This window comes from Anoplopoma fimbria, chromosome 18, assembly GCF_027596085.1.
Source record: "Anoplopoma fimbria isolate UVic2021 breed Golden Eagle Sablefish chromosome 18, Afim_UVic_2022, whole genome shotgun sequence".
Taxonomy (NCBI): domain Eukaryota; kingdom Metazoa; phylum Chordata; class Actinopteri; order Perciformes; family Anoplopomatidae; genus Anoplopoma; species Anoplopoma fimbria.
In genome coordinates this window covers 4,183,085-4,196,467 of record NC_072466.1, presented here as the reverse complement: position 1 = coordinate 4,196,467, position 13,383 = coordinate 4,183,085, and the positions used below count along the sequence as shown (strand labels likewise).

At 41.9% G+C, this 13,383-nt stretch overlaps 1 protein-coding gene across 2 annotated transcripts in view; it reads right to left on the bottom strand.

Moving 5' to 3' along the window:
- The window catches only part of atad2b (ATPase family AAA domain containing 2B), a 74,611-nt gene that overhangs the window by 16,962 nt on the left and 44,266 nt on the right, over window positions 1-13,383 (bottom strand). For both annotated transcript variants that reach the window (XR_008531864.1, XM_054618231.1), the window contains exons 25-26: window positions 5,654-6,403; window positions 3,882-4,012 (exon numbers count right to left, since the gene is read on the bottom strand). Coding sequence is in view for 1 of the 2 variants with exons in the window: in XM_054618231.1 (XP_054474206.1) it covers window positions 3,882-4,012; window positions 5,654-6,403 (881 nt within the window). In the remaining variant the exon portion in view is untranslated. The remainder of the gene's footprint in view (window positions 1-3,881; window positions 4,013-5,653; window positions 6,404-13,383) is intronic.

The following is a 13,383-nucleotide window of genomic DNA, read 5'->3' as shown; positions in this document are numbered from 1 at the left end:
CTGGGCCGTGGCGCTGAAAGGCGGCATGTGAAGGCTGCTATAATACTACTAATAATAATAATCTCTGTCCTGCAGGCTTTCGAGTGGAGGGTCTGTGAACAAACTCATAACACTCTCTGATGGTATGCAATTCCGGGAGAGATTTCAGAGCCTCTTCCATCAAGTAAAAAGTCAGAAATAATCAGCCCTCTGCAATCAATGAATACGACTGACGGAGGAGAGAGGGAGCACTGCAACAGTCGCTGCGGGGCCCTAATACACATCAGGCAGCGTGCCAGTCCCAAACCCTGCCAGCAAATATCTGCTTAAATGGTGACTTTCATCGTGCGCACCGGATATTCAATTTGTTCCGTAAGCCGGGGATGAAAAAGCAATTATTCACAGTCCCCTCTTTTCACGATCTGTTTCTTTAAGATAGCCCCCTTCTTCCCCCTGCTAACAAATAAACCTCCAGATTAGTGCTGTGTGTGGCTGTTCACAGGGGCAGCCGGCTGAAGCACCGAGATCAGGCCAACTAGAAAAGGCCTGTCAATCAGTTTGAAAGATGGGAGTCCGGTTCGGCAAAAGACAAAAACACTTAGACCCTGCCAATCCCCGTCATCTCCATGGGACACGGGTAAAAGCCACCAGATAATGGCTTGACAGCTGGATGTCACTTCGGGAGCATAGAGGAAAGAAGTACGCACATGTCAGACGAACACTTCTTTTACATGAATTACACTACACACATAGCGCAAGAAAAGCCAAGCAACGCCAACGACTGATCATTGAGAAGTGCTGTCAGCTGAGCCCACTGAGCCGAGGTCCCAATTTACACTTGGGGTACTAGGTGGGACCTTAGCGTGACCGTGCACAAAAAGAAAAAACACGGAGCTGCTTCATATGCTCTCTGTTACTTGCACATATCCTGGGATAAGTTGGCAGATCTAGTGAGGCAGAGAGAGAGAGAGAGAGAGAGAGAGAGAGAGAGAGAGCTCATGTTTGAGTCATAACCTTGTTTCCTTCAGATGTCGCAGGAACAGGCACCTGCTGATTGAGAGATGTGAAAATGGTCTGCTACCATAATTGGCTCCCTCCGTGGTCAGATAGCGGGGATACAAAATTGATGTTTGAAAGATGAAAAGGGGAAGGGAGAGAGAGAGAGAGAGAGAGAGAGAGAGAGAGAGAGAGAGAGAGAGAGAGAGAGAGAGAGAGAGAGAGAGAGAGAGAGAGAGACAGTGGCAGGACCATCGGCTGAAAGGGAAAGGAGGGATAAGCCTCAGAAGTTATTCATCTGAGAAGGGCAGTTGTGACAGCATCAGCTCCGGTGCAGACCTATGGATCGGGAGGAAGCTTAAAGTGGCCCTATTATGCTTTTCTATTTTTTCTCTGTTAGTGTGTTATATATATTTTTGTGCATGTAAAAGGTCCGTAGAGTGTAAAACCTGAAGTCCACGCCTAAAAGGAGTTACCGTCCCCCTCAGAAGCTCCTGAGCTCCTGAAACGGCTCCATTGAATTCTCTCCTTCACTTCTGTAACTTTATGAGGTCACAATGTTTCGGAAGTGACGTAAAACTCCTTCCGGCTAGTTTGGCCCTCAAACAACAAAAGAGAGAGACGGAGCTGAAGCTCTGGAGGAAGAGTTTTTTGAAATGTGAAACGTTGACCAATCACAACAGAGCGGGCTAGCTGACCAATCAGAGCAGACTTTGCTTTCTGGAGGGAGGAGCAAGCGCTACAACAGAGCGTTTCAGAGAGAGGGTGAGAAGAGGTGCTGCAGGACAGCCAGGATGAGAAAAACAAGGAGGATTATGAGCATTAAAGCATGTAAACATGTTGTAACTGTAACTTGAGATAAAAATATGCACCCGGAAAATAGCATAATAGAGCCTGTTTAAGGCTGGTCATCCATGATTGAGTCCCCCCCCATTCTCTACTCCTCAAGTTCCATTCCACAAAAAGACGTTCAATGTATGCGCTTCCTTTCGAGGTTGCCAATGTAAAAAATGGTAGAATTCTAGTTTTCCAGTTTCAAATGCAATTGAACTTTTTCTATGTTTGGAAGCTATAGAAAGCATGGAGGACAAAGGGATGAATTGAGTGCAGAAGGTTTTCTGAGATGAGCACCACACAGTGCATTTGACAGGGTGTGCCAGAAGACAATGGGATGACGGGTATATGCTGGCTCGCTGCAGATAACATGAACGGTTAGCCTTCAAAGGGAGCCGGCCCGAGAGGAGCACGAACGACAGTGCCATTTTTAAACTCCATTTCTAACCGAAGCACATTCATTCTGCTGCTTTTGCATATTTATGTCTGTGCACACAAAGTGATTCAGCAGTCCATAGGAAGTCTATAGGAAGCAATAAGTGAGTATAGAATTACAGCTGTTCCTTTTTAACAGCAGGGAGGAGAAAAACACTCCAGAACGCTTCACTCCACACACACACACACACACACACACACACACACACACACACACACACACACACACACACACACACACACACACACACACACACACACACACACACACACACACACACACACACACACACACACACACACACACACACACACACACTTAAACAAGCACCCGAGTGAACTTAAATGAGACAAGCATATTGGTATCATTTTTAGATTATAGCTCCTCTTTTCCGTAATCACAGTCTAATTAGTCAGTAGCAAAATGTAACAGTTTGCCACAGCTGGCTCTGCTGAAACCAATAAGTCTATATTTCAACATCTTTACTTTACTGCTGGAATATGTGTATTTGTTGCCAAGAAACATCTACCTTCTCTTTTTAGCCGTTGGTTTACATATAATAAATCAAAGGTGAATATAATATATCTACACTGTAACTTCTGGGTTTTCCGTCTCTAAGGTTCTCTGTATTTTTTGGATTGTGCTGCAATGTTCTTCTAGTGTTGTAACACATCAACAACTGATTCCTCACTGCTGAAATAACTGAATACATTAGGGGATCACGATCGTGATAAATGACCGTGGACATTTTGTGTGACTGTGTTTTCCCCCTTTAGAATGTTCATCTCCCACGTTAGCAGATCATTGCTTTGATACAGATCACAGTAGCAGTTAAATCCCCCATCCACAGCCGGTGCACAATGCCAAATCACCCCAGCTGTTGCATCCTTCATGGTCTGGATTAGAATGATGAGCGCATCGAATCGAGGAAGATGGTGATGGGGCACGCACTGGGGTTTAAAAAAAAAAGCTGAAATCTCGGTGGGTCGCAAGAGGCAAGATAATGTTTTAGCAGTAGATTTCTACGAGAGTTTTTCTAACCAATCAGTGAATCTGGTCCCCTGCGGCCAGTTTCATTTTAAACCAAACAAGAAAAGCCGAACATGAAACAGATGCTGCCGTAACACAACAAAGGGACCTTTGACCAGACAGTGGACAACATAAATCAGGTTGAAATCTACTGCTGTAAGAAGGATTACGTTCAAATAAACTTGAAGACTAAATTGCAGTGAAATAACTTTAGAAAAATGGTCTCAAGGACCCCCAAATTAAAATACTGCTTTTCTTTTAGCAATGCAAGAAATCTGATTTTAATAGATGACCTCTTTTTATAACTCTGAGGGCACCCTGTACAAATCAGATAAATACTTCTTACATTTACTTGTCCGAATAGGAAAAGCACGGACGTCATGAATTACATAAATGATTGCTTGGTTCTATTGTCCCAGGAAGCCATGGCATTTTGACACCAGTGTCACAAATACCAGGAGCCTGACCCTGAAGCAGCTAAATTAAATTATACCTGAAAGGACATTAATGAACTTTGCTTTCTTTAGTTTCTGTATTGTGCTGTACTTAAAAACATGATGAACCGGAGCACTGACGGACAAAATAACAGATTTATGGAAATAATTACCGAAAGTCGCTGGTGGTCGACCACCAAGGGAGGCTGTGGAGGGACCGGTTGTGGCTCTTCTTCCGTCTTTTCAGCAGATCCCTTCGACTCCTCCGAGAGGCTCATCCTGCATGTCTCGGCTGTGGAACCTCCTATAAAGACATATTGATTATTGATGAAGGAAGGGTTAATAATGAGGGTTACAAAGAATCGATACAGTGTGCTAGAAAAAAAAACAACTCTAGTGAACGGGTGAGCAAAATGTTTTACTTATTTTGGTGTTTGTCAAGAACCAGTGAAAAGGAAATACATTACAACTGCTGCGGCTGCAAGATGAACGCGAAAAAAATAAATCTATTTTAAGCTACGTGCAGCTACTGAGGGCACCGTGTTTCACATCTGGCCTCTTTCCTGTCCGTTTATAACGATGCTGAAGAAACGCTTTGATGGAAAACAAAAGGCCTGGCTCCGGCTCATAATGGGTGGAGGCGGAGCAGCCGGAGTTGCTGTCTGTTGTTTGAGGAGCAGACGTTTTGTTTTTGTTCTGTTTGGCTGATCGTGCCGTCCTCTGATGGCTCCCCCGTATTCTAGGAACACCGCATTACCTCAGCTCTCCAGCTGGCCTCTACTCCACAGAGGCAAACCGCAGGCCCGTAATCAAACACATAAACGTACCGGCTTATCGCTGACTCAACGGATATACAACAATAGTGAGGGCAGAATTGGCTCAAGGCAAAGGGAGAAAAAAAATTGGCAAAGTTAGCCATCATTGTGAATCTCCTCAAAAAAAAAAAAAAAAAAAACATTCCAGGATGCATATCAAAAGGTGACATGCGTCTACAAAGGCACATGTAATTTCAAGCCCCTGGAGTTCTTCCATTGAAATATACTATCTGCTATCAGGGGATAGCATTTTTATATTCTGTATGGCTTATGTTGCATTATTCATGTCCACTCTCCATTTTTTAAGAGCTATACCAAGTGTGAATCAGAGGAGCACTGGTTCATAATCAAAAAAAAGTAATTTATCTGCGTAATTAAGTGGTGGGCAAAGCACTGACTGGTTGTGTAAATTTGAATTTACAGATTTTGTTAACTCGCTTAATTGCACATCTACTGTGAAGATCAACTGATTAGCAAACTAAAAATGAAGAAACCTGGAGAACTTGGACTTTTCTCTTCTCACTTTGCACAAACTGGATTTCACAGAAAATAAATTCAAACTGCCACGGCTGCAAGAAAATCTATTTAAAACTACTTGCAGCTACTGAGGGCAGAGTGTTTCACATCTGGCCTCATTCCTGTTCATTTATAACATAGAATTTGAATTTACAGATTTTGTTTAACTCGCTTAATTGCATATTTAATGTGAAGATCAACTGATTAGCAACTTTAAATGAAGAGACCAAAACAAGTATCTGAGAACTTGCACTTTTCTCTCCTCGCTTAATAACTTTCTTTAGATGGAGTATCAACTTTAGGAAAAAAATATAAAAAAATAAATCCATCTAGGTGATTAATAGCTTCTCCAGACATTTGCAGAAGAGACAGATGGTCTGAAATTTCACCTGCGACCCAAAACTCACTGACAGCAAAACATTACTTGAAATACATAATGCATCCAGCACAAAGCAAACTAGGTTAAAACGTTTTGTACTGCATGTTTGAATTTTTAGGGAAATGCTAAACACATTAAAACATACTTGAGATAATGAACAAAAGGCTATCTGTTTTAATTAACCACTTGTGGTATTGCAGCTGGATCACAGCAGACTCGGGGTCTAGCTTTATACCTTCTGGATCCAGATCTTCCTCTGCGTTCTCCGTTACTGCACTCCCATCCTGAGGTGGGTGCTCCTGAGTTGGATGGCTCTGGTTTTTGTCTTTGTGCTCTTCCTGTTCTGGTTCATTAGAGCCCTCCGTCATGCTCGGAGGACTCCTTTTCTCAGCCTCACCGCTCCGCTTGATGGTCTGCGAGTCCAGGCTGTCCATCGACTCGTTTCCGTTCACGCAGTCCGCTTGTGATACCGAGGGACCCTCTGTGTGCTCAGGCTGGACCTCGGAACGTAAAGATTTGGACTTCTCAATCAAAGGCTGAAGGTCCGCCTGCTTGGCCGAGTCATCCCTGTCTGCCTCCGGCTGAGAACTGCCACCGAGACGATGCAGCTCGGTGAGTTTCTCTGGGTTCTCCGGCTCTGCATCTCTGGCTGTGGGCTCCTTCTCCTCCTTAGGCGTTGGCTCTTCTCGGGCCTCACTTGCATCTGGAGGTTTGGCAGGAGCTGCAACAGGGGGCTCGTTGGAGCTCTCCTCCTCCGTGGAGGGGCCGTGGGGGTGGTGGCCGTTGGGCTGTGGACCCATGGTATCACATGATGAATCCTCGTCCTGCGTCAGACACGAGTCACTGGGCCCTGCGACCTCCACCTCTGCCTCGGGCTCCCCCTCCTCCTCCTCCTCCTCTTCCGTCTCCTTCCTGTAGCTCCTCTTCTTACGGATGATGCCCCGCCCCCAGGATGGCCGCCGGCGGATCTTACGCTTTATATGATCTATGAGGGAGAGAGAGAGAGGAACACTGTTAAATCAAACGAGCACAAACATTCGAAAGTCTAAGATTAACCATGAGAAACTACAAACATCACTTCCTATTAACAACATTCAAATGCTTCTCCACCTTTATCAATGCACAGCCTTTAACTACACCCACCATACTTCTGAAGTAACTAAAATGACCACCTTTCTACAAGGGACAAACGGTACATCCACGTCATGCCTAATGTCCATAACACTCTTTAAGTACATGACTGGACATGTGCATATCTGTCATTTTTTCTGGGACAAGAGGCTGTTTAGGATTTGGGTTTCAGAGGACGAGAGGCTAAGCATACAAGAAGATGAGACTGTGCAGCTTGGAATCCTACTGTATGGCAATCGTGTTTGGTCAATTTGCTCAATTGTGACCAAATCGTTGCAGGGAGAGATAGTTGTAATGTCTATAATGTGATTTCCTGGATACTGAATGTTCCTCTAGATATTTATGTAGTGGTCCCAAATTAAAGAATGCTTTAAGTTATTAAATTCAACAGAATAATCATGCTATTTCAAATTATTTGTTGTTCTGTATTTCTTATCTGGTATTATTGTCCCATTTTTAGTCACATGCCAACGCACAGTGGACCGTAGGATGCTCCGATCCATCGGCCATTGATCATTAACGGACGATTTTCTTTCTAAATAGTTTGATTGGAAGTCTCTATAAAGGCCCATTCTGAATGGAAACTTATTCAATATTAATTTGCCGGAAACAGCTGGACACGCACGCCTGGCGGAGCTCACAGCATCTCATCCTGTCTGAACAGCCCTTCGGCGGACTTGAGATCTGCAGCGATAGTTTCAACATCTGTCTAGTTTATTTTTTTGACCGAGCCTAGAATCACTGCCAATTGTAATTATGTTTTTCTTTATTCATTTTTGCAGATAGTTGTGTCTAAAGAGAGTGAAAGAGACACGCACATACATAAAATGAGCAGAATCCTGTGTTGACCGGCGCCAAGACAGAGCATCAAATAGACCCCTTGATCAGATCGGACATCCATTTCCTCATGTAGTATCTTAGCGCAGCTTGCAATTTGATTGTTAAATCTAGACATTTGGCCTTTCCACAAAGAGTAACAGGCAATGGGTGGCAAGGACTGCAAAAGAGAGGAAGACGGAGACAGCAGCCCTGCTACATCATGGATGTTGGACACTAATGACAACAGATGGTGCTCAGGGTTTTAAGAGGAAGGGGATAACATAAGCCCGCTCTCTGAGAGTGCAGTAAAAGTGTCACAGCAAGCAAGCAAGAATGCTAAATGCAGTGAAACTTCAAGGCATTTGCCTTCATTTACTGCTTTTTCCACAGAGCAGACACAGAGACACAGACTGTGGCATCAAAGTCAGAGAAAACTAGCAGACAGAGAAAAGAGTATGAAAGAGCAAACACACAGGTATCACCACCAGTCAGGACACAAGCGTTTGAACCCGACAATGAGTGGCATTACCATGACCTGCCTGCCTGTGAGCACCCCCCTTAACCCCAAAGAAAAACCCTTTGGGGGACCGAAAAGACCTTCACAGTTTAAAAGCATCTGTTGAATCACATCAAACGGCATAATTCAGAGAACCAGCAGGATACAAAACAGTAATCCCTTCATAAAACAACGATCTCAAAAAGGGATGACTTAAAAGAGTCCCACATGTGTGATTTGATGTGTGTGTAACTGAGCTCCGATGAGGATATGGACACTAGATCACAACGTACTCATTAAAATCCACTCCATCATAATTCTGTCAAGGGCCACTGGAACAAGTTAAAACTGCAAAAGGGAGATCTTATGCAGAATCAATACCATGTCAGCCTGGTTCTCTGTGGACAGGAGGACTGCATTATGTTTTTCAAATCGAGATTATTCTTTACAAAGACACATATACTGCCTATATGTGCTTTGAGCAAAGCGTTTGCCTTTATCCTACAGAAGTCTCCCCATAGAGAAATGTAGAGGCGATCTCGGACAAGAAAGCATGATATGGCTCCTTGATGTCTGTCAAATCTTCGCTCCACAGCCAATGCTTTTAACCCCGGCTCGTCTTTCCTCTCTAAAAGATGTGGTTATGCACACTGTGCAGACGTCAGAGGACGGCAGAAAATGGAACCTTAGTTTAAGTATTTGTTTACAATAGAGAGGGGACAGCAAGGAAAAGGATGAGGCCAACTAAAGTTACTGTGCTGAAACAATGTCATTGGTTACCAAAATTGATTACAAAAATACCCTAAAGTGTGTGGAAGTATCTTAGAGACCCAACAAAGTGTTGCTCTTTGAACTCTTGAAATTGAAATTTGAAATTGCTTAACAGAGCCGAGGTGCAACTGTTATGCAGGAAAGTAAAAATACCCTGGCACACTTTGCCGTTAACTTTTTGTAATTGTTGTTTTCATAGCCCCTATGTAAAAAAAAAAAAAAAAAAAAATGATTAGAGTTTGTTTGCGTCTGTAAATCGTTTCAGTTACTCCACTTGGCCAACGCTGATTGCAAAAGTACATTTGATTATCTTAACTGCATATGACTCTAGTGATTAAATCAATCCAAAGTCACACACATATTCAGTTTAAAGTCAAGTACTTAAGTAAAAAAAAACTGATACTTCAATTCATGGAAAGGGTTGCTACGATACAGTGATTAGATTGATCGACGTGTCACAGCATCTGACGAAAAGGGTTTATGATCTGGTTACATTGGTTTGTTTTTAAGATTAAATGATTATGTTTTGGTATTTGTTTTGGGTCAATTAATTATTTCATTAATTGCACATTTACATAATAGTGTTTAGAATAATTGATTTAAACGATGGATCAAAAAACATAACCGATAGATTAATCGACATTTCAAGAGTACTTCTGAATGCTAGCATCTCATCAGTAATCCTTATTAGGGAGTGTAAACATGTCTTTTTCTCGTCTAGTCAGAAAGCTTAGTTTTGATCCTAATTTTTCTATTCTTTATTTATTATCCTTCTACTTAGAAAACATTGTTTTTATGCTCCAAGTTTGTGCATTTATGTTTTTATAGATGTCTTCAATAAAATGCAGCCAAGAAAGGGCAAACTTCAGCATGTTTATCCTGAAAAGAAAAGAAAAATAATGAAGCTTGGAGGCACATTTTTAGCTGACTCCTCATTTCCCTTTTAAACCTCTCTCTCGATACGCACTTTCCACAGTCCTTCTCTACACAAACTAACCAAAACAAACAATCCACAAGAGGAAAGAGGTCTACATGGGGTCAGCTATCACCATCAAAGCTCTGAAGCGTGGTCCTACGGGAGGAAAAAGGGTGAAACTGAATGGCAGCAAATGACTCGTCATAGTCGGCTCTTAAATAATGCATGAAACAGCGTGAGCGGTAACCACAGAGGGGAGATATGCTGACGGGGGGAGGAAGAGGGAGGAAGGGGGAAAAGAGGACCAGAGCACTTTGTAATAATTAAAAGTGCCTAAAAGATGCAAGATTCAAGAAGTGGTAGAAATATTTATAGCGGACATCAGATGTACTTTCAGAATAGTGTCTGTGATTGTGTGTGTGCATACTGACAAACATAGTTTCCTAGAGCAAAGAGCCCCAGGAGACCACCACTGCCGTCCCAGCAAGAATTAAATAAATGAATCAGTCCAGTGACAATTCAACTGCATTCTTTGCAAATGCCTTCTGGTGGAACAGTGAATCAGTGCCTCTGATCACAGACTTCTTTATTTAATAATTCCTAGTATTCATGTTTCTAAGAAAATCCCACACAGTGTTGGAGGGAGGACAAAGGAAGGCACTGTTCTGTAGAATCTTTAGAATACAAAACTGATTTTATAGAACATTTTTACTGTGTTAAATGCTGATATTTTTCCTTCCACAGCTACACATGGTCAGACACAGTCAGTGTCTCTAAGGAACAGTTAAGTCAGTAAAAGCCCCAAAGCATGGGCAGAATATTCCAGATACATATGTACAGTTTATAGTAGGGCCATCCAAGGAAGGAGGCATTATGGCGTAGGCTATTTATTACTTTTTTTTTGCTCCCAAGACACACAAGGACATAAAGGCATGTTTACCCATCTCAGATAAATTTGCATGATACGTCTGTGGGTTCAATGCCACACTATCGTCAGTACTAACTCATACTTACTGCACACCTCCAACCTAGTTCAACAAAAATGTAGCCAATCTCACTACTCTGCTACAGTTTAAATTTAGTTCATGTTGTCTAAATTATGTAGAAACATATGGGACTGATTCATTTTTTAAGTTTGACATTTTGGGATATTCACTTTTTTTTTTTTTTAAGTTAACAAGAAGCTGCAGCCAGTCGATAGTTTGGTTAGCTTAGCACAAAGACTGAAAGCAGTGGGAAACAGCTAGCACCTCTAAAGATAACCAACTCAAGCATCTCATTGGTTTAATCCAGAAACTGAAGAGCAAAAAAAATAACTGTTTTATTGGGGAGGGTTCTTGGGACGGAACCATTACCTTCCTGGACTGTCCGCTGGTTGCCAGGCAACTGGTCCTAAATAGCCAAAAATGTCGAAACAAGCTCCAGAGCATACAGACAAAAATATAATCTAAAAAGAAAGACATAAAACTTCCAAACCATGCAGACGCACTGCACACTTAACCGAAATGTTATCATCTCATTGTGCCACGCTCTCATATCTGTTGGCAAAAACACACAACGTCCATTTGCAAATTGTAAATCTGATCTCAGTCCAGACGCCATTCCCTCAGTGGCGGCCCACATTTTAAAATGAGTGTTTGGCTGCTGTTGTGTACTGTGAACTTTAGGACCTGAACATAACACACATTGTAAAAAAAAGAATTAATAAACGCCTCAACATTTACTGCATAGTTGGAGTTGTATGCGTGAAATGATGATCCTAACAAATGTTCCAGATATGGTTTATCACTCTCGATGATGTGAGGAATGTATCTGCTACAATAACTGAGCACAATAGCTAAAAGCAGGACACATGCAGTAATAAGGTGCTATCAACTGGTGAGCACTTCTATCAAGAAGATGAACACATTATTTTCAAAATGTAACTGTGACTGCAAACTATACCCGCAAACTATACCCAGCTGACTGACTGATCTCATTGGATATTCAAGCTCATAAAATCCACCTTAGAAGTTCAGACAGTGTTATTAGGTCATTATTTTTTAAACAGACCACTGATGGAGTGCCTTGGTGGCCTGAATGGTTACAGCGCATTTCACGTTATCGCAACTTCAGCTATATAATAAAAGCAAAATTGCCCAAAATATCATCTTTATACAACAAAAAATGACTTCATTTTGAAGGAAAAGTAGAGGACCACTTACTGGTTAATGAGCTGCACTAAATAACAGCATAGGAGTCTGCCGTTGAATGCTTCTACTCCAATATCTTTTGGGTACGTCTTGTATTAATAAATGTGAGAGATATTTTGAGTTTAACCCCATAAATAACCACCAATAATACATTTGTCAGTGATGCACAGTGATGTAATCTATACCTTGCTGATTTTTCCCCCCAAAAAACATTGAGGTCCAGACAAGAAAAGTAATTCATGGACATGCTTTCAACATTTTTCTGTGTCACTGGTCTGGAGAGTGAGCTAGTCTTTCCAAACCAGACCAAATCCACACAGACACTGTCCTCTCCTAACCTGGACAGACGCTCTGTTGTTGACTAACCTACTTATAGTGTGTATGTGGTCCCTTTGAATGTGTGTGTATGGGCGTGGAGTGCGTTTCCATGGCAATGAACTACATTTTACTCGCATCAGACCAAGGGCTTTCTCCAACTCTCCTCTCTGGATTCACATTAAGGACACTGGGTCAGCACTAGGGGTACACACATGCTGGGAAATATATTACAACAGGCTGAGACCAAATGAAAATAAGTGCAGGGAGAATATACAAATGGGCCTTTTGTGTTATGGTCACATGTGTTACATCCATATGGGATTTGTGTGCGTATACGTAGCAGCTGAGTGGATTTGAGATTCACATCGGTCACAGGATGGGTGCTATAAATCTCAGCTTTACACTTGAAGTGAAGGAAGACTTTGAACAAGAGTCAAAATTGAAAAATATTAGACTTTCAAATGTAAGTGAGAAAGAAAAAAAAAAGGGGGACGGCATATGAGAGATATGAAGAAAGTTTTTCTGGCAATATACGAATGCAATATGATTAAGGTTTCCAGTTGGTTTGAGGGTAAAAGTGGATTAAAACTACTATTGACACTTGTGGTAATATTTGATTGTAGCATAGCTGTGCAGCAGTTAAATGAATGGAATGCATCATTGCATGATTAAGAAATGGTTCTGCAAAAATAAATAGATATTTGTGGTGCAACTTAAAGTTAAATCCAAAATAAATGACTGGAGAAACATAAACACCCATGCAGGTACAGTATACTGCACGCTACACAGAAGCAATTACAATCATATCAAGCTCAGATATGTATAGTATGCAAAACGCTGAGAAAGCCCTGATCTCAAACTAATTTCAATAAAAAAAAAAATACAGAAGTACTGATCTGCTGCCCTCCCATCCGACAGGCTTTGTGCACACATACAGTATTATAAGAAAGCATGCATACGCAGTGACTGGTGTTCATGGTCACAGGACAGACTGGCCTGGCATTCCAACTCTTTTTCTGCCACCCTGGTTCATTGCAAATCGACTGGAGCTGGGGCCTCAATCTTGTAACATTAATGAAGTATTGATCCGCCACGCTCTCAACACCTGCGACTGATGGGGAGGAGCTTGGGGTGAGGAGTTGTCGCAATCTTAAAACAAACTCACTCTACCTTTTTCATGATTTGACACGACGGCTGACTGGGAGGCTGAGATTCTTTGTAATTTATTGAGTAGTAATAAATCTGCAGATTATATAGTTGAAGAAAAACTTGTGTGCAGGTGCACTTTTAGATATATTCCAAGAGTTTTCTGTCAGCAACTT